Source organism: Piliocolobus tephrosceles, chromosome 20 (genome assembly GCF_002776525.5).
Source record: "Piliocolobus tephrosceles isolate RC106 chromosome 20, ASM277652v3, whole genome shotgun sequence".
Taxonomy (NCBI): Eukaryota; Metazoa; Chordata; class Mammalia; order Primates; family Cercopithecidae; genus Piliocolobus; species Piliocolobus tephrosceles.
The window spans coordinates 36,080,807-36,099,941 of record NC_045453.1 but is presented as its reverse complement, the minus strand read 5'-3'; the positions used below and the strand labels follow the sequence as shown (position 1 = coordinate 36,099,941).

Sequence of the window (19,135 nt, the reverse complement as noted above, 5' to 3'; positions counted from 1 at the left end):
TGCGTGTTCCCTATGCTTTATTGGAATGCTGTCAGGTCCGCGCCTTCCACATGGGCCCTCATATACAGCCAGGAGAGGCCCCAGCATCTGTCCCAGGCCCACCTGCCCACACCTGCAGAAGGGAAAGGCCGTCACCCTCTGTGGATAGGGTCTCGGCCACCACAACCACCTTCTGAAGGTGGCCCAGACACCTCCACACTGCTGACTGCAGCTCCCATCAAAGGGGATCTGAGGCAGGCAGAGGGGGCCGTCCCCCTACCCCCAAGAAAGGCACCCTCCTGGGCAGGGGCAGAGCTTGGCTCCATGCTGCCAAGTCAAAAGGTGCTGACGTGGAAACAGGCACATGGAACACCACGTCCCACCGTCCAGGGTGGCGTCCACCCCTCCTCGGAGCATTCAGCCCATCAGGGTCCAAACAGCCCTCGGGAAACACCACGCGCACGCCCAAGTCTCAGCCTGGAGAAAGACACAAAAGACCCACGCTCCGCTCTCGGGGGCTGGCTTCCCGGGACCTTTGTGTTGGCCACTTTGCCCAGTGGCTTCTCAGCACCATGAGCCTCTGACTTCAGGTCCAATGACAGCAGGTGGCTGTTTCGGTGACCAAGTTCCTCCATGGCAGCCAAGGACACCGGCCCTCCACACCGGCTACCAAGAGGGCTGGTGCCCACAGGGAGGACCGGGCGCCAGGAGGGCTCGCGGAAATCTCGTCCCATCCTGTCTCGCAGGCGGCTGAGCCCCTAGGGTGGGAGGAGCACAGGGCCTGAAGGGCCCAGGCTGCTCCAGGAGCGCTGCAGACGGCGACCGGGAAGTGGGGCGACCAAGGAGCGTGGCCAAGGCAACAGGGATGAGCATGGTGGCAGGGGAGAGAGCACCTCACATACAAACTGCACGAGCTTCGGGTGCATGCACGGCTGGCCAAGGCCAAGGGTCACACGGGGTGGGCAACAGACACGAGCACACATGGCAGCATCCAGTTCTCGGGGAGGTGAGGGTCGGCACGTGGCGGGCACCAGTCTGCAGGGCAGCCCCATCCCGGGGCTGGAGCTTCTCCAGGCCCAGGCACCACGCACAGGCATCCCCTGCTCAGCTCCTGAACCCGGGGCTCTTCTGCCTGGCCACAGCCGCTGTCGTACCCTCCTGCATCAGGGCAGAGGGCCCACCCTGCGCCTTTTCTTCTAGGGTGTTCCAGGATGGTCAAGTCCCAGCACTGAGAACAGCTCAGGTGTGGGTGTGGCTATCGTGGAGGCTATGTCTGGTGAACTTGGTGGTTGGACAGTGCGGATGCAGGGACGCCACGGAGGGTCACGACCGACGTGGGTTTGACCGCACGGGCCCAGGCAGGCGTGGACTTGGGAGCCGAGGGTGGTTGGACGGCAGTGTGAGCGCCAGTATCCCCTTTAGCGTTTCCATCTTTGCTACTCCAGTCACTCTCTTCAGAAAGAAAGAACTAGAGCAAACCCAAAGTTAAGTGTCTCAAAAAGGGACACCTCATGTCGCTGACAGCTCGGCCGTGGCTGGTCCCAGCCCCTGGAGACACTGCGCAGCGAACCGGCCGCTGGAACAGTCACGGGCCTCTGTGCTGCAGCCACCTCCCAGCAAGCCACGAAGAGCCCCTGCCTTGAGTCCAAGAATGCCCAGGGGAGTGTAGGGCGGGATGGGCCCCGCCCAGGCTGGAGAGCAGGCCGCTCCCATGCACCGAGACCCCCACGTGGCAGGCGGCACGAACCCGAGTCTCCCTGGGGTCCTGCCTCCCGAGATGCTGTCCTCACGCTGCAGTCGCTGATTCTTGGGTCAAATGAGAGGAGGAGGAACGATGAGGGCAGAGTGCAAACATGAAGTCGCCTGGGGCGCTGGGGACGGGGGCACGGTGGCCCTACCAGTTCTGGTTGTCCCAGCCATCGTCGGCGGGCATGGCCAGTGGCACTGCCTTCTTGGCACCCTCCCCGCCCTCCCCACCGTCGCTGTTGCTGTTCCTGTTGGTGGAGGCCGAGCCCCACACCTCCCAGCTGTCCGAGCTCCTCCTCTCGGTGGAGGTGTCCGCACACGTCCAGCTGTCGCTGCTTGGGGACTTGCGGGCCTTGGTGGGCTCAGCACTTCCAAAGGTCTCCCAGAAACTCTGGTCTATGGTGCTGTTTTGGAAGTGGTCCGGACCGCTGTTCTGGTAACTGTGGCCCTCCGAAGAGCTTTTAAAGAGACAGAAGGGGGATTCTGAATGACTGTTACTTAGCCCACCACTGGGAATTCTGTGCCCCTGAGAGCTCTGCACCTGGACAGTGACCACCTTCCCAAGCCAACGCTCGGGGTCCACAGCAGCCCCACCAGGCGGGAGCTGTTTCTCCCACTTCAGAGCAGTGGAAACTGCCGGGGAGCTGGAGAACCAGGGTCCACTCTTTATCAATCACCCAAACTGCAAGATAGTTCTACTAAAAACTTCCTTTTTCTACTAGCTCCAAACTGCTGCAATAAAACAGTGGTTTAGTCAAGTGGGGAGGGGCAGGGGCACTGGCCTCAAGGTGGGACACAGGCTCTCCTGAGCAACACCCTCAGCTATGCCGGCCCCAAACCAGGCCCTGCCCTGTCCTCAGCTGCAATCACATCACTGAAAAACCACACACACAGAAGGAAGAGAAGGGCGTCTCAGGCAAAATCTGGGCCCACCTAGTGGGCAGCGCATCCGTGCCCACCAGCACTGGCCTCTCAGTAGACAGCACAAGGCCAGGCCCTATGAGATCCCCTGTGGTTCCCCTATCGGAGTCAGAGGCCAAGAAAAGCAGCCAGCTTCCAGCAGAAATGGCTGGGGTGCCCAGCGCTAAGGGCAGAGCTGGACATGGGGGCCAGGACAGGTCTCCGGGGCCCCCAGCCCTCCTGTCCCTGGCCCCCCACCTGCTCCACCCACCCAGAGTCTGGAAGACAGAGGAACAGCAGAGTAGGGCCAGCTCCTCCTACGTGGGGGTGTGTGGGGGAGACCCTCCCTCCCACCCTAGCCTGGGGAGCCCAGCTCCTGCAGGGTTCCAGAGAGCAGCCAGGGCAGAGATAGGCAGGATAGGCCTCTGCAGCTGCAGAGCACTCAGAGAACCTTCCATAGTGCCCCTCTCCCCTCCCCAGCAATGACGCCGACCACCTCCCCGACAGCCTGTGGGAGGAGTGGCCAAGGCAGGGGAGTGGGACGCAAGGCCCAGGAGGGGACACAGCGTACCTGTCCAAGGGGCCCTCTGCTTTCCCCGAAAAAAAGGTGGTGACGTCCCGCCATCCCTTACTACCGACTCCCTGGACCTGGAAGGCGACGGGAAGAGAGGTTAGGAAGGCCCTGTCACGGCACAGGCAGCTTCTGGAGGCCCCCACACGCAAGCTGGCACGTGCCATCCCGCTGAAAAGACCCGGGTAAAATCCAGAAACATCCAGAAACAAGGGGTGCCGCACACATGCGTACAGACACAGACACACACAGCCACGCCGCAGTGGCACCAGGTGCATGCGGGACACGGCAGTGAGGACAGCCTCAGGCACAGACCTCAAGAGCTCCCACCACATGCTCGGGAGAGGACCGAGGCCTGCTCTTCCCTCCCCGTCTGCAGAGCGCCTCATGCCAGGAAACAGGACAAAACGCACGCCCCGAATGGCCCGCAGAGCAGCGGGACCGATGGCAGCAAAGATGACGCTGGCACTTACCGAGGAAAAGGCCAGTGGCAGCAACAAGGTAAGAGCAGGAGAAGCGACAGTTAGTGGCTGACCGCGCCGCAGTGGGCCAAGCTGTTTCCATATCCCTCGGGCCATCAGGCTGGGCAGCCCTCCTCCCGTCTCAAAGGACAGTGGCCACTGCCAAGGCGGGCTGGGGGCTGCACGGGGCACACCCTGCTCTCATGCCCAGGGCCGTGGAATATGGAGACTGGCTTTGACTGTGCCCGCACATGCGGCAGGCTCCCTACCTTGGACGCCAACTGAGAGACCCCACTGGACACATCATCAAAAATCTTTCCCTCCTTCACCTGCATGGATTAAGACGGCAGCATTAATGGGGGCGGCAGAGATTAAAGCTTAAAGCTTCAGGAGTGCAGGAATCCCCAGGGTGAGGGCATCCAAAGTAACAGGGGCCTGTGGACACTCGTCAGGCTGAGCCCCAGAAAGTCCTACAGTGGCCCCAAAAGGATTCCAGCATCAAGAGCCCATGTCATCGTGAGGCCTGGTGTCTGCAGACGTGGCCCCCGCCAGCCACTGCTGACAAATAGCAACATGACCTGAGGACGCCCGTGCTGCCCGGGGGGCTGCCCTGCTCATCCCAGTCAAGCCCCGAAGGAGTCAGGGAGCTGGCGGGGCTCTCGACCCCCGAGGATGGTGGGCATCATTCCTGTACCAGAGCCTCCTCTGGGCTCAGCTCTGGGGCCCACTGTGGGGCTGAGGCAGAGGACGGAGGTGGGCTGGGGGTGCTGGGATCCGGGGCCAGCTGTGGGGGTGAGGCAGAGGACGGAGGTGGGCTGCGGGTGCTGGGCTCCAGGGCCAGCTGTGGGGGTGAGGCAGAGGAATGGAGGTGGGCTGGGGGGGCTACAAGGGAGGCCCTAGGCCGGGGAAAGGGATGAGCTGGGGGGTCTGAGAGGTACCTCTGAGTCTCAGCTGCTGGACAAACAATCCCCTAACGCCTCTGACACACCCATTTCCCCCGGAGTGAAGAGCTCCAGGCACAAGCAGCATGTCAACCACCCGCAGCTGCCCGTTACCTTCTCCTGCGCAGGCTTGAGGACGTTCTCGTTGAGGCTGTGGCCCAGCTCGGACGCCTGTAGGAAGGAAAGTCACGTGAGCCCCATGGCAGCTCCACTGCGAGACACGGGTCGTCAGTGGCAGTCCAGGCCAGCAAAGGGCAGTGCGAGCTTCACCAGCAGGAAGGCAGGCAGCAGGATACAAATGCAGGGAGCAGGAAACAAGGCTTCGCACACAACACCTAAAGCGCAATCGGTTGCCACATCTAGAAGGTGGAGACCGCGGCCCTCCCACCCCCATTCTCGCAGGAAGTGCCCTCAGGACGAGGGGGAGCTCCCTCCAGGGTCCTCCCTCACGGGCCACCATGCGGCCGGCAGGGCTGGGCTGGTGGGAACATGCCCTGTGCAGCCTGTGCCTGAGGCCAACACCGGCGGTAGCCACCCTGTGCTGACCTGGGACGCAGCTCCCTCCTCCCCAGGCAGGCACTGAGTCCCCCCTGGAGGGAAGAGGGCACAGACGCCAGGGCCACAGGAAGAAGCTGCTGAGAAAGGAGCTCAGCCTCTCCTGATCCTGGGTCAGTGGCGTTGAGGCCACCTGGGGATGTGGTGTGAGGCCTCCTCTTCCCCCAAAGGCAGGGAGCAGCACGGATCAAAGGCCGGAAAGGGAAGAACTCGTCACCCTCCCCTTTGCACTGTGTTCGAGGGAGCGCAGGCGGCCTGGAAACCCTGCTCAGCAGCTCGGCGCCCAGTGCCCCCGCCCTCCCTCCAGCGCCTCCCCAACAGCAAGCCTGGGTCGGGGATCTGTGTGTTCTGGAGATGGGGGACTCATTTAGTTGCCCAGGGTGGAGCGCAGTAGTACTGTGCAGGGCTGACAGGCACACACAACCAAGCCTGATGCAGATCCTGGATTTTACAGGAGAGCCATGGACCGAGGCCAGGGCGAGGGTCTGAGCGTGCGCACGCGTGAGGTGACACCAGACAGCAGCAGCTCGCAGGAGGGACCGAGGCCAGGGAGAGGGTCTGAGGGCGCACGTGTGAGGTGACACCAGACAGCAGCAGCAGCAGGACCGAGGAAGCCAAGCACATTCTCGGCAGAGACGCGGGCGGCATGCACGAGCAGACACAGGCTTTACCGGCTCCGGCTGCTGCTTGTGACCCCAAAACTTTACCCGACAGCAAGGAGACAGGTGAGGAGAGAGCAAGGTGAGGGGCGGCATTAGTAACCAGCAGCGCCTTCGAGCCCGCCACGGGATGCTGCAGCGCTAAGGCAGCACCAGGCAGGCTCTCAGCAACACAACCCTGGAGCAGCTGCTCCCTGCCGGGAACTGACCACCACCTGCAGGAACTGCTGAGCGCCTGCGGCTCAGGACCCCGGGAGGCCTGCGGCAAAGCCAGTCAGGCGTCCCTGCAGCTGGGGGTGGGCACGTGGGGAGACTCCCTCAGACAAGACGGGGGTGCTATGGGCCACGGGGGTGACAGATGGGCACTCTGTGAGAACGGACCCCCTCGCCCGGGGGCAAGGGCGTGTCCTAAAAAGCCACGCACGGCTCCACACCTGCAGTCGAGCTTCCATGGTGGGCCTCACGTGGGTGTGATTCTGAATCCAAGGACAGCCAGACCACAGCCCTGACCACCAAGTGGGGACTGTGGGGCCCCCACCCACATCCTAAAGAATAAAAAACATAGGCCGGGCGCGGTGGCTCAAGCCTGTAATTCCAGCACTTTGGGAGGCCGAGACGGGCGGATCACGAGGTCAGGAGATCGAGACCATCCTGGCTAACATGGTGAAACCCCGTCTCTACTAAAAAATACAAAAAAACTAGCCGGGTGAGGTGGCGGGCGCCTGTAGTCCCAGCTACTCGGGAGGCTGAGGCAGGAGAATGGCGTAAACCTGGGAGGCAGAGCTGCAGTGAGCCGAGATCCAGTCACTGCACTCCAGCCTGGGCGACAGAGTGAGACTCTGTCTCAAAAAAAAAAAAAAAACACATGCAAAGGCCTGAGGCCACACTGCCTACAACTGGGGGATGCCCTGGCCAGGGCAAAGGGACGCTCCGTTGCCTCGGCGTGCAGACACATCCTACGTGCCGCAGGCACAGCACCACCCACGATGGCCCTTCCGGCTGAGCAGCCACCGCCAGTGTGGGCCATCTGCCAAGCCAGGCAGTCCTGCTCCCAACGAGGTGGCCAGCGCAGTGGCTGCACACCTGCACCAGCTACCAATGAAACGAGTTTGGCCCGGCAGGCCCTGAGCGGGTACGTGAGGCAGCCACCCTGGCATGAGGAGGGAGCAACATGGTGGGAACAGCCCCCTCCTACGCTCTGAGCATGTGGCCTGAGAAGAGGGAACCAGGCAGCTTCAGGCGCTGCACATGACGTCAGAGACTCAGGATCGTTTTAGAAGCACCAGGGTGTAGAAGCTTCTCCTCTGTTACCTTCTGACTTGCTTGGGATCCAAACTTTGTAGCCTACAATGAAAAACAAAAACAAGGCTTGATGGTCTTTAACACGGACTGCCAGGCCTCCTTCCTCAGGGCCCACAGACTCAGGTCCAGGACTGTCTCCCAATGGCCCCTGGGCTGCCACCAGCTCTCAGGTTGGGGAGACATCTGAGATGCCCAGAAGAGCTGCAGTGGGGCCTGGATTAGCACAAATCCTGGCTTCTCCCTGGAGGCCAGCCCAGCAAGCTACTGGGGCGAGGGCACACGTGAGCAGTGTGCGAGGCCAGGGAACAGCAGGGCCAACCCCATCCTCCAGACTTCAGGACAGGGCGGGGGCCTGCTGGAGCAGAGGACAGGCTGGGGAAACCACACCAGCACTGTCTTCAATGGGCGGCGCCACCGCCCCAGGCCCATCTACCCCGCTACGGGGGCAGCTCCATGCCAAACACAGTCCAGCCACCTCGGTCACTTTTACGCTCTGGGGGAGGAGAAAAGGCCCGGCTGTGACGCTGGCTGGAAGGTACCTGGGCCTCCCCAGGCTGTAGCCCTCCAGTAGTGACGGAAAACGGAGGCTCTGGCGGGAACCAGAACCTCACACTTGGCAAAGTCACAGGGCCGTGAGAGCTGGAGCCTGGACACCTGGCCTGCTGCCCCTTCCAGGCACTCCCAGGCCTGCCTCTCCCAGGGAAGACACGGGGCCAGAGTGACCACGGGGACCTCTGACAGGTGCGCACTGTGACTGGGGAAGCCACGGGGCCAGGGTGACCATGGGGATATCTGAAAGGTGCACACTGTGACTTCCACTTATAAGAGCCCTAACCTGGGTGCCTTGGCTGCTTGTCTGGGCAGCTGCAGGCACCCAGCTGCCCTGCTCTGGGCTTCCCCTTCTCCTTTCACACCACAGCCCAGCCAGCCCCCGGGGGCCCACGCCCCATCCTGATGCCAGGCCTGCTCTTGGGTCTCTGCCTAATGCTCCACTGTCTGCCCTGACGAAAGCCCCAGATCCTCCCGTTTCAGGCTGAGGAACGGCGAAAGAGAGAAAACGCTACCAAACCACGACTTGAGCCCCAGAAGCTCTAGGGCCCAGGGTGCCCGAGACCTGCCCTGCTTCGTTAGGGTGGAGTCTAGGAATCAATGGGGCTCACATCTCCCTGGCTTTCATCAGGGCGGGACCCCTTTGCCAGCAGCTGGTCTGACATAGGAGCGGCTCCTGACAGCCTGGGCTGCTGTGTACCTGCAGAACCTCCAAGGCTTTGGGACCACCCTGGCTGGTACTGCGTTGGCACAGCCCATGGTTGGAGCACCCAGAAACCCTCTGTGTCCCACATGCCTTCTGCAGCTCCCAGAATGAGGTGGCCGGCCGCAGTGGCTGCACCAGTTACCCGTGAACAGGAAACGAGTTTGGCCCTGCAGGCCCTGAGCGGGTACATGAGGCAGCCCGCCTGGCATGAGGAGGGAGCAACATGGTGGGAACAGCTCCCCCCTGCGCTCTGAGAGGCAATCGCCCCCGCAGACCAGCAAGTGGCCAGTGTCCTGAGGGCCTGGTGGGGACAGTGACTTACGCCCTCCTTGGCTGCTGAGGCAAACCGGCTGGCTCCAGTGGTGAAGCTGCTCCAGCCCTGAGGAAGGCGACAAAGAGCAGCTGCATCAGGACTGGGACCCAGGAGCCCGGCGCTGAGCAGAGCATCTCAGCAAGGACGAGGACCAGGCCCCCACCCCGTCCTGACCCCACAGCGCCTGCTTCGCCAGGCTGCTGGAGAAGTACAACTGGACCCAGGGCACAACGGACACGTGCCCTCTACCCCAACCTCGCCAACTGCAGTGCTCCCAACACGATGCAATCCAGCCTCCTGTGGATCTCACCACCCTCAAGAAGCAAGCCCACACTGCAGGGCAGGACCCCTCCCCAGAGCCAGTGCTCCCTCCTGTCTCCCTAGAGAAACAGGCAGAGGTGAGGCACGTGGGGTCATAACCGCTGTAACCTGCTCTAACCTGCTCTCCTCCCCACGGCTGGCACTTCCTCCTGCCTCCCCAGAGGAACAGAAAGAGGTGAGGCGTGTGGGGTCATGACCGCCGTAACCTGCTCTCCTTCATCTATGCTCAGGGTTTCCTCGTGAGTCTCCCGAGACAATTAAAGCTATTTAGAAAAATAAATGTCGGCCGGGCGTGGTGGCTCAAGCCTGTAATCCCAGCACTTTGGGAGGCCGAGACGGGAGGATCACAAGGTCAGGAGATCAAGACCATCCTGGCTAACACGGCAAAATCCCGTCTCTACTAAAAAAAAAACACAAAAAACTAGCCGGGCGAGGTGGCGGGCGCCTGTAGTCCCAGCTACCAGGGAGGATGAGGCAGGAGAATGGCGTGAACCCGGGAGGCGGAGCTTGCAGTGAGCTGAGATCCGGCCACTGCACTCCGGCCTGGGCGACAGAGCGAGACTGCGTCTCAAACATAACATAACATAACATAACATAACATAACATAACATAACATAACATAAAATAAAATAAAATAAAATAAAATAAGTCTCATTTCAATCACAACTCACCCTCTTCCTCCTAAAGGAAACGCAAAGGGACCCTCACCTGAGAGATCACTAAGCTGAACTGCCTTTCCCAGAGAGCAGATGCCCAGCAAAAGGCAGCAGAAGGGCCACAAATGTGAAGCCCACACACAGGCTGGAAAAACGCACTTTTCTTTCCTAAAGATGCAGCAATGACTGCAAGAGGAAGCAACCGTGGCCGTCAGTGGCCCGAGGTGCAGCCAGGCCACCCCGAGCAACTGGAAGCTACACACACTTGGGGGCTCCCAAGACTCTATGGCAGGGCTCCTTGCAGATGAAGCTATCGTTTTAAACCTGCTTGTTTTTAGTTAACATACTTTGAAGATCTTGTCGTGTTAGTATTAAAAAATCCTTTCTGGCCAGGCATGGTGGCTCATTCCTGTAATACTGGAACTTTGGGAAGCTCAGCAACTCGAGAGGCCCAGGTGGGAGGATCGCTTGAACCCAGGGTTCGAGGCTGCAATGAGCTATAAATATGCCACTGCACTCCAGCCCTGGCAACAGAGCAAGACCTATCTCAAAATAAATAAATAAATAAACAAACAAGTCCTTCCTTGGCTCTCAGCACAAGCTCCCATTCAAGCGGCCCCTGTGGCCAGAGTCTCAGGTTGCTAGTGTGACAGACAATAATGCTGTGACGAATAAAAATCTTTTTTTTTGACATGGAGTCGTACTCTGTCGCCCAGGCTGGAGTGCAATGGTGCTATCTAGGCTGACTGCAACCTCTGCCTGCCGGGTTCAAGCAATTCTCCTGCTTCAGCTTCCTCAGTAGCTGGGGCTACAAGGCACATGCCACCCCGCCTGGCTAATTTTTACATTTTTTAGTAGAGACGGGGTTTCGCCATGTTGGCCAGGCTGGTCTCAAACTCCTAACCTCAGGTGATCCGCCCGCCTCCACCTCCCAAAGTACCGGGATTACAGGCGTGAGCCATCATACCCGCAAGAATCAGTTTTTAAAGACGGTAAAAATTTCCTTAGAAAATGAAAATCAAACAACATGTATTTCTGTTAATAGGAAAATGGCAACAAGCCCAGGGTGTCATACTCTGAACACCCGACCTGGAGCTTCCAGGCACCCCCAGACCAGAGGTGGCCCTGAGTGACCTCGGGCAGTGCCCGAGCAGCTTCCCAGCACTGCCACAGAGCCCCAAGCCCAGAGCCAGCTTCCCACTGCACACAGCACTCCCTCTGCAGAGAACACGGCCAAGTGGCGGCCGTCAGAGTCCTGGGGTTCCTTGGAAGAACGTCTGTTGTTAGATTTGAAATACACACATTTTGTGTCAGAAGTAAGTAAGTGTTGGTTGGGTGCGGTGGCTCACTCCTGTCATCCCAGCACTTTGGGAGGCCGAGGTGGACAGATCATCAGAAGTCAGGAATTCGAAACCAACCTGGCCAACCTGGTGAAACCCCATCTCTACTAAAGATACAAAAATTAGGCCAGGCGCGGTGGCTCAAGCCTATAATCCCAGCACTTTGGAAGGCCGAGACGGGTGGATCACGAGGTCAGGAGATCGAGAGCATCCTGGGTAACACAGTGAAACCCTGTCTCTACTAAAAAAATACAAAAAACACTAGCCGGGCATGGTGGCGGGCGCCTGTAGTCCCAGTTACTCCGGAGGCGTAAACCCGGGAGGCGGAGCTTGCAGTGAGCTGAGATCCGGCCACTGCACTCCAGCCTGGGCGACAGAGCGAGACTCCGTCTCAAAAAAAAAAAAAAAAAAATACAAAAATTAGCTGGATGTGATAGTGGGAGCCTATAATCCCAGCTACTCAGGAGGCTGAGGCAGGAGAATCACTTGAACCTGGGAGGCAGAGGTTGCAGTGAGCCAGATTGTGCCAGCGCACTCCAGTCTGCAGCCTGGGCGACAAAGCAAGACTCTGTCTTAAAAAAAAAAGAAGTGACTGAATTTGGGATCTGAAAAATTTAAGCCACATTTTTGCAAGAAAACATCACTGAAGGTAAGGGAGGGGTCCTCAGATCACAACAAGGCAAAGAGCACGTGTTCCAGGACTGCCACACTGCCCCCGACGGCCTGGCGTGCCCTCAGTCCGGGTCGAGATGTTCTGCAGGGCCCACAAGTCCTCACCGAGTACAGGGAGGACATGGCGTTGTTGAGGAAGTCATCTTCTTTCTTCTGGGGCGGTGGTGTGTTCCCAAACCCCACATAACGATTCCCCTGGGCTCTGAAAACAAAGTGGACAAGAGGCTGAAGATGCTGGCGTGAACCCTGCTCCTCCTGAAGGTGTGGGGCCCTGAACAGAGGTGAGGCTGAGGCTCTGAGGAATGTGCCAACGTCCCCACGCATAGGACGTGCACGCTGCCTCCCATAGCAGCAGGAGCCTTGGCAGCTCCCCAGCAGCAGACAGACGTGCTTTCTGCACATTTAAAAAGACCCTCCTGCCACATCACCAGAGAGAGGGTCCCCAGCAAGTCCCCAAACCCAGTCACAGACGTACTGGAAGAAGGATCAAAACAACTTAATATGACAGCTTTGGGGATAAAAATTCATGTATAGGTATAGCAAATTCCAAGCAAAAAATGTGTTATGCTTTTCTTCTAAGTGTTAGCTCTTCTCTATACCCAAGACCCCCAATCCACACCTGGGTGGGCAGCAGGGGCTCACTGCAGTCAGACTCTGCACCAGCATGTACGGGTCCCACACCCACTGCACACGGGAGGCCCAGAGGGAAGCAGCCCTACCCAGCAGACTAAACCCCATGGGTCTGGCCTGCCCCAGGCATCCCCAGCTCTCAAGTCCTAACCCTTGATAGGAGCCGAGGTCATCATTCAGCCAGTCTTCGAAAGCCTTGTCCGAGGAGGCGGTCACACTCTGCGGCTGGCCAGAGGCTCTGAAACCAAGAATCAAAGGCTGGTGAGGCCAAAACTGGGTGAAGTCTGAGGGAACCCAGCAGCACCCCCAGAACCATGTGGCCTACGTGGGCAGCGCTTTCACGTCACCCCTGAGAGCACCTGAGGCCAGGGTGGCCTTCAGCTCTGAGCGGATGTTCGGGCTCAGGTGCTGAAACCCAGCAATGCCAGCCTCATGGGCAACACGACAGGCCTCCACAGTGGGCTCTGCACTCTCCCCGTCAGCAGGAGGCAGAGGCGAGAGGTGGGGCAAGAGGACTGAGGGCCTGGAATCAAGCCGGAGTTGCCCGCAGTGCAAAGCCTTCTGCCAGAAGCACCTGGCTGGCGGGGCTCCGGGGCTCCAAGTTAGGTGGGGAGGCCTCATGCTACCCAGTCACCTCACCCGGGACGTTCCCTGCAGTGGGACATGGGACGTATCCATGACAGGGGTCAGTTCAAGGTGGCAGGGCCAGTGCCACAGGTAGATAGGCAACTCTGGGGAAGGGGAGACAACACCTCTGCAGGCAGACGGAGACGTGAATCCCACAGCGCCACGGCGCACACGGCTGTGTGCACATCTGGAAGGCGTGCGGAGCTTACCTGGGGCACTATTTGAGACAGCTTTATGGGTTGAAATGTATGAAAAGCTTGAATTGCCTTGGCAATTAAAAAAAATCTGTTTTTCCCACTGACTTCTGGGAAAAGAGCTGTCACAACAGCAAAGAAGGGGAGAATTCTGTGGGGTAACCCAGTCGACTAAGATCAGGGCCCAGTGGAAACGGCACTGAAGCCCCATGAGGAGCAGCTACCGGTGTGCCGTGAACTGCAGGGTCCTGGGCTGAGGTGGGGTCCAGTTCTGGGCAGGTGATGACTCCAGAGACCACTCTCTACCTTCGGCCAGAGCGGCCACCTGACAAGGAGACACGGGGCATCAGAGAGCATAAAGGTGCTTGGCGACACCCTTGGGCTCCGTTGACTCTAGCGCACCCCCCGCGGCCCACCTGGAGCACCCACCACCCGCAGCCTCCTGCCGGCCCCCCCTCGACAGCCCCTGCTCAGGTGCACAGACCAGCTGTGGACGTGAGGCCAGGGCTCCCTTTACATGAACAACAGAGCTGGGGAGCTCCTAGTTGGTGCAGCTCCAACTTCAAACACAAGAGTACCCACCCATTTGGCCTCCAAACTTCTTAGAAACACTGTGCCCAACATGTCACAGAGGCAATAAAGGGTCACAGCTACTTTCTCCCCCGGAGGCAGGGAAGGTCCATCTCTCCCACAAGCCATTTGCCTCCCCTCTGGGCAGGACAGCAAGGACCACGACATTCCTTTCTGTCCTGGACTATGTGTGGCCCAGTGGGTGTGTCAGAACCAGCAAAAGAACCGACTCCAGAACCACTAAAAGCAGAGCAGCACCACGCCATGGGCAAGAGTGAGTCACGCCCATCTCTACCTTATCCCTAAAGAGGGCCGCGGCTCTGCTGTTGTACTTCTCCTGCAAGGACCAGCAGGGATCGTAGTCCTCCTGAGACTCCAGGAACTCTCGGAACTTAGCATTCCCGCCAGCTTTCATCTTCTCAAGCTCAATGTCCTTCCACTTGTCCATAGTCACAGAGCGCACAAAGCTGGAAACCAGAGGATTGAGCAAATCAACCAGCACCGGGGACACCCAGGGACACCCTCTACCCAGCATCATCCTGAGAATTAGACAAGCAAGCAGCAGCCACAGGGAGGCCGAGTGGCCAGCAGCTGGAACCCTGTGCCATGGCGTCACTGGAGTGGACACTGGCAACGCAATGGGAAACAGCCCCCAAGCTTCCCTGGCGTCAGCACCTCCAGTGTCAGAAACAGATGCTGGGATGACCACAGGCTCTCCGCAGAGCCGGAGTGGTACGACACTGACCTGAGGTGCACCCCAAGCCCGCGGTGTCTCCCCGAACACTCCAGGCAGATCCAGATGCCATAGGTCACGCTGACCCACTGAGGATTGAATGCGCCACACTCAAAACAAACCTGCAAAGGGGCCACAGTGACTCAGCAGGCGGCTCAGGGCAGAGCCCAGGGACCCCAAAGATCCGACAGGTGGCCTCAAGAAGCGAACGCAGAGGGCTGCCCAGGGTGGCCGGGGGCGTGGGTCAGGGCAAGGCGTGAGGGGAAAGAGCCTCCCATGCAATAAAATGTTCAGATGGGAAGATGAGGCGGACCTGTCCTTAGAGCGATGTGGCCTGAGGAATGCGGAGGAGCCCCCACCCCCAACAGCCAGCACTGATAAGTGCCAGAAATGGCACCACTCTAAGAGCCGGCCACCCAGGCCACCAGCCAGTACAAGTCCCACACGTCCAGAGGACGCCAACCACCATCAACTCCAGGAGGGTCCCAGAACCACGGGCTCAGAGCGCAACTTCCCGAGACTCCCTGACCCTGACCAAGGATTGGGGGGGGGGGGGGGGGGGGGGGGGGGGCGGGGCAGAGGCTTACGTTGTTCTCATCCTGCACCCTGACTTCTTTAAGAACCTTCCTGGTCCTTGGGCTGGCCATGATGCTGCAAAGGAGAAAAACAAACACTTTAAACTTACAAACAGGCTACTCTACAAAAAAGAAAATAACGTCTGTCCAAAAACCCCACACAACAGAAAACCTGAGAGACCATCTGCTGAGCTGCTGGGAAGCCCTGGTCACAGGGCCGCCCGCTGCAGGGGCCGGGAGGACCACATACTGAAGGACTCTGCTCCCCATACCCCCAGGAGGCTCCCAGGCTGTGGCCGGGGCGATGGCAAGGAAGACCACGTAATTATTGGTGCCACTTTGCTTACGGTTATCCACCACCAAGACCACATCATTTGTAAAAAGTCCTGTCTTCTAATGGTGAAATTCACAGCAACGGGTAGTCTTTAAAAACACACACAGGCTGCTAAATTCGATTTTCCACCTAAAAGGTGACACACCACACTTGGGCTGATCACTGCCAACGACAGGGAGCCCAGGGACTCGGCGCTCCACCCTTCCTACCACATCCCCAATGCAGTGCAGGGAGGCTTCTGCCCGTGTCGGGGCAGAAGCGGGACCCTGCCTGGAGTGTGTGGGAAGTCCAGCCTGCTGGTGGACCTGCAGGTAGGTCCTTCTGGGGCCATTCTGAGGCATGGGGGCAACAGTGTGGCTGCTGCAGGACAAGGGGAGTGGCTTCAGACCATCAGCCCCGCCATGGTGACTCACAGGGACCCTAGTGAGACAGTAGCAACAAGGTTTAGGGTGAAGAGAAAACCTATTGATGTCTCTGTAGCTCTCCTAGCTTTAGCAAAGTACAACTTCAACTGGTGGCCCATCTAATTCAGGACCAGGAAAATCGACATCGTTAAGATTCAAAGCAGGAGGAAGGGGTGGTACCAACCCCAGCATCAAAGGAGAATGACCCAGCGGTCCTGCACACAACAGCACCGAGCAAACTGTAGAAGACAGTCCAGCCTGGAGGCAGCAGACCTGGATCCCCACCAGCCCACACCTCAGTGCACTGTTTCTCTGAGGCTCACCCACCTCTCAATACGAATGGAGCCATGTGCTGTTCCCTCTACCTCTCACTACACGGAAAACACGTAGAACTCTGTAAGCCATGGGACATTCCCAGCACCAGCCCTTCCCTCCTTCACTGTGTTGAAGAGGACTGTGTAGACCAGCTTTCCCACTATCACTGTAGGCAGAACTTCACGTTGAGGTGAAGCTTTAAAAAAATAAAAAATTTTTTAAAAAAACCCTCTGTCTATATTTCATTTCTAATCTTAAGTATCCGGAAAGAAGGTATTCACTGGGGGAGTCCCAACTCCACACAGCCAAAGTTTCTGAATTCTAAAGCCCATGACTCCTAATATTGACCAGTGCCCACTTTAAACCCATTCAAAGTCAGGAAATAAACACCTGTTTTCTGCAGTTCATAAAAACAAAACCGAAAGTTCACCCTGGGCTCCCTTCTGCTCCATAATTCTCTGTGCCTTGTGTGAGAGTGTCCAGGAACCACAGGTATGAGGCAGTGAATGCTCACTCCTGATCGCAGGACCCGGACCCCAGCATGACTCATTCAGGCGGATACCGTCGTCAAACTGAGCATCCACGGGTACAGCCGACTGAGGACGGAAGAGGGAGAACCTGGGTGGACAGATGCCCTGGCAGGCGGGGAGCGGGGCTGAGCTTACAGGGCCCTTGGGACACATTCTTGTACAGCAGCCGCCGACGGCCGTGGCAGAACTACTGCACAAGCAGAAGCCACGGCCCACGGAGAGGAGGTGAGCCGCCAAAGCAGGACGAGACCAATCCAGGTCTCCACACTCAGTCCTGCACTCTTTCCACAGCACCATGCCTGCCCTCAGGGGCTTATGTCTTGGTCAACAGACACAGGCAAACAAAAGTCAGAACCATGAGATGGCTTGAATTTCTAACTGTAAAACATACAGGATACTCGCAGAACCACCGGAGGAAGAAAACGTGCAAAAAGGAAAGGACTCAGCTTGGATTTAAAAGGAACTCCTCTATGTGACTCATTGTGGATATTCAAGAGCCCTAGTTCCCTGAAATGTTAAAGTTAATAACACGAAAGCACATGCCTCTTAACCTTCAAAGCACAAATATGGTTTATCTTGAAAAATAATCCAAAACTCTTAACACTTGAAACCAAGATGCAAAAATATACCTGCTTCTGCAAGTAGATGTGACTTCAGTAAACATCAAATCCAGTGAGAACACTGTATTAGTTCGGTAAGCTCCGGAAACTTCAAAACTCAGGATCCATAAGTTGGAACATTCTCAATACGTGAGATCAAAAGGGATATTTAAGAACACTGTTTAGACCCACGGGCTGTAACACAGTGACAGGCAGAAATACCAGCAGTGGTTCCCAGAAACTGTCTGAAGCGCCTCAAGTAGCCATGTCTAAGAACAAGAGCCCTTTCTCTAAACACGGATTACTTCTGACCTTTGACAAGGATATGGTCCCAGAAAGGGACGCCAAAACAAAGCTAAGGGCTTCAATCCCCTGGGCCACTTTAGAGCCGAACTTTGGTGCTATAATCAGCAGAGCATGGCAGGAATATTAGACCTGCAAAAAATGAGCAGGATTACTTCTCAGAATTGGTGGGCGGTAATTAAAACCGTTTAAAAGAAGAGGCAAGAAGCACAGTTCTTCCAAACCCACATAAACTGAGAAAAGTTTTAAAAGTCCCTTCCTGGTTTCTTTTTCTCCCTCCCTTAAGACAGGCATCCACGTCAAAGGGTAAGGAGGAAAACCAAGCGAGCTGAGGCTGCCATTTCTGATGAGACTGGGCTCACCAACACCTGCTGGGCAGGACCCTCACTTCTTAGCGGGTGGAAGCCCCACAGGGCTTCAAAGGCCACCTGACTAGGATGTGTCCAGGCCGAGTCCTGTGTCCGAAGGAGCTCGGGAAGAGGGTGTTGAAGGAGACGGGGCAGGGTCCTGCTCGCGCCCCGGGAGGCGACATGGGTGGGCAGGGACCCGCTGGACTCCCGTAACCGGTGGGAAATTTCAGATCCGGGGTGCGGGTGGAGGGCAGCTTCGGAGGAAAGGGGGCACGAGTGGCGGGGGGTGGCACGGCGGAGGGGCGGCTGCAGCAGGGCGTCAGCGCGAGAAGGGCCCCGCCGTCCAGCGCCGAGGGGACTGGGGGAGGTCGGGGTGGGCGCCCCCAAACTCTGGGGCATCAGCCTCGGGGTGGAACGGGGTCCGGGCGGGGGAGGCTGCGGCGGGGAGTCCGCCCGCGAAGGCCGGGGACGACGCCGCGGCAGCCGGGGCCTCAGGCCGAGCCCGGGCCGCCAAGCCGCGCGCTTACCTGACAGGAGGGGCGGGCAGGGCCGCCGGGGTCAGGCCAGGGCCGGGTTCGGACCGCCGCACTGCAACGGGGATGCGCCCTGTCGCCCACCAGCCGCCACCAGCTTCCGGCTACGTTGCGCTTTGCAAGGTCTCATGGGAGCCGGCAGGGGAGGGACTTCCGCCTCAGGCCCCAGCGCCCGAGGCGCGCACCCGCCCGGTCGCCATGGAGACGCGTAGCCGCGCCGTCCAACTCCCGCCCCAGGCCCCGGACCGCACCTGATCGCGGTGGCCGCGGAGGACGGCAGCATTTGGGGGCCGGGCGGGAGAAGCGTCCGTGCATCCGTGGAACCAAACTGAGGTGCTTCTGGGACGGCGCGTTCACCAGGGGCCGACAACGGGGGCGGGGCGGGTGGGGGCCGGGGCGGGAGCTGCGGGGCTGGAACCGCCCGGCAGGGGGACGGGGGTAGGAGGACCGGGGGCCATATAGGACCGGCAGAGGGGCGAGGTCTACGGGGCGGGGGCAGAGGGGCCAGGACAGCCGGGAACCGGCAGGGGGACTCGGGTAGGAGGACCGGGGCAGCGGGTGATAGGCAGGGAGGCGAGGGTCACGGGCAGTGGGCAGCAGGGGACCGGGGGACCGGCGCGGGGGTGGAGGGTTGCGTCCTGGGGCCCGTGCTCCCGCCCTGGGGTCTGAGTCTCTCTTCCACCACCCGAGCCTTTGGGCCCTGGTGGGAGGCGGCGGGGTTGAGAGGGTCCGCGGGTCCCCACCCCTGCCACGCAGATGCCCCACGG

At 59.0% G+C, this 19,135-nt stretch overlaps 1 protein-coding gene across 4 annotated transcripts; it reads right to left on the bottom strand.

The window, feature by feature from the left end:
* Positions 1–18,499, bottom strand: ARFGAP1 (ADP ribosylation factor GTPase activating protein 1). Of its 4 annotated transcripts, XM_023183258.1 has the most exons (13): positions 18,363–18,499; positions 15,013–15,076; positions 14,438–14,547; positions 13,988–14,159; positions 13,347–13,447; positions 12,453–12,539; positions 11,777–11,873; positions 8,692–8,748; positions 7,124–7,156; positions 4,713–4,769; positions 3,927–3,986; positions 3,197–3,273; positions 1–2,183 (listed from the first exon to the last, which is right to left on the bottom strand). In XM_023183258.1, exons 2-13 carry the CDS (start codon positions 15,070–15,072, stop codon positions 1,874–1,876), a joined length of 1,221 nt encoding a protein of 406 aa, XP_023039026.1. In that variant the 5' UTR covers positions 15,073–15,076; positions 18,363–18,499; the 3' UTR covers positions 1–1,873. The 4 variants fall into 4 exon arrangements, with proteins under 4 accessions (XP_023039026.1, XP_023039027.1, XP_023039028.1 ...); XM_023183259.1 differs by lacking the exon at positions 8,692–8,748; XM_023183260.1 differs by lacking the exon at positions 14,438–14,547 and having other exon boundaries at positions 18,363–18,486.
* Positions 18,500–19,135: the final 636 nt, after the last annotated feature.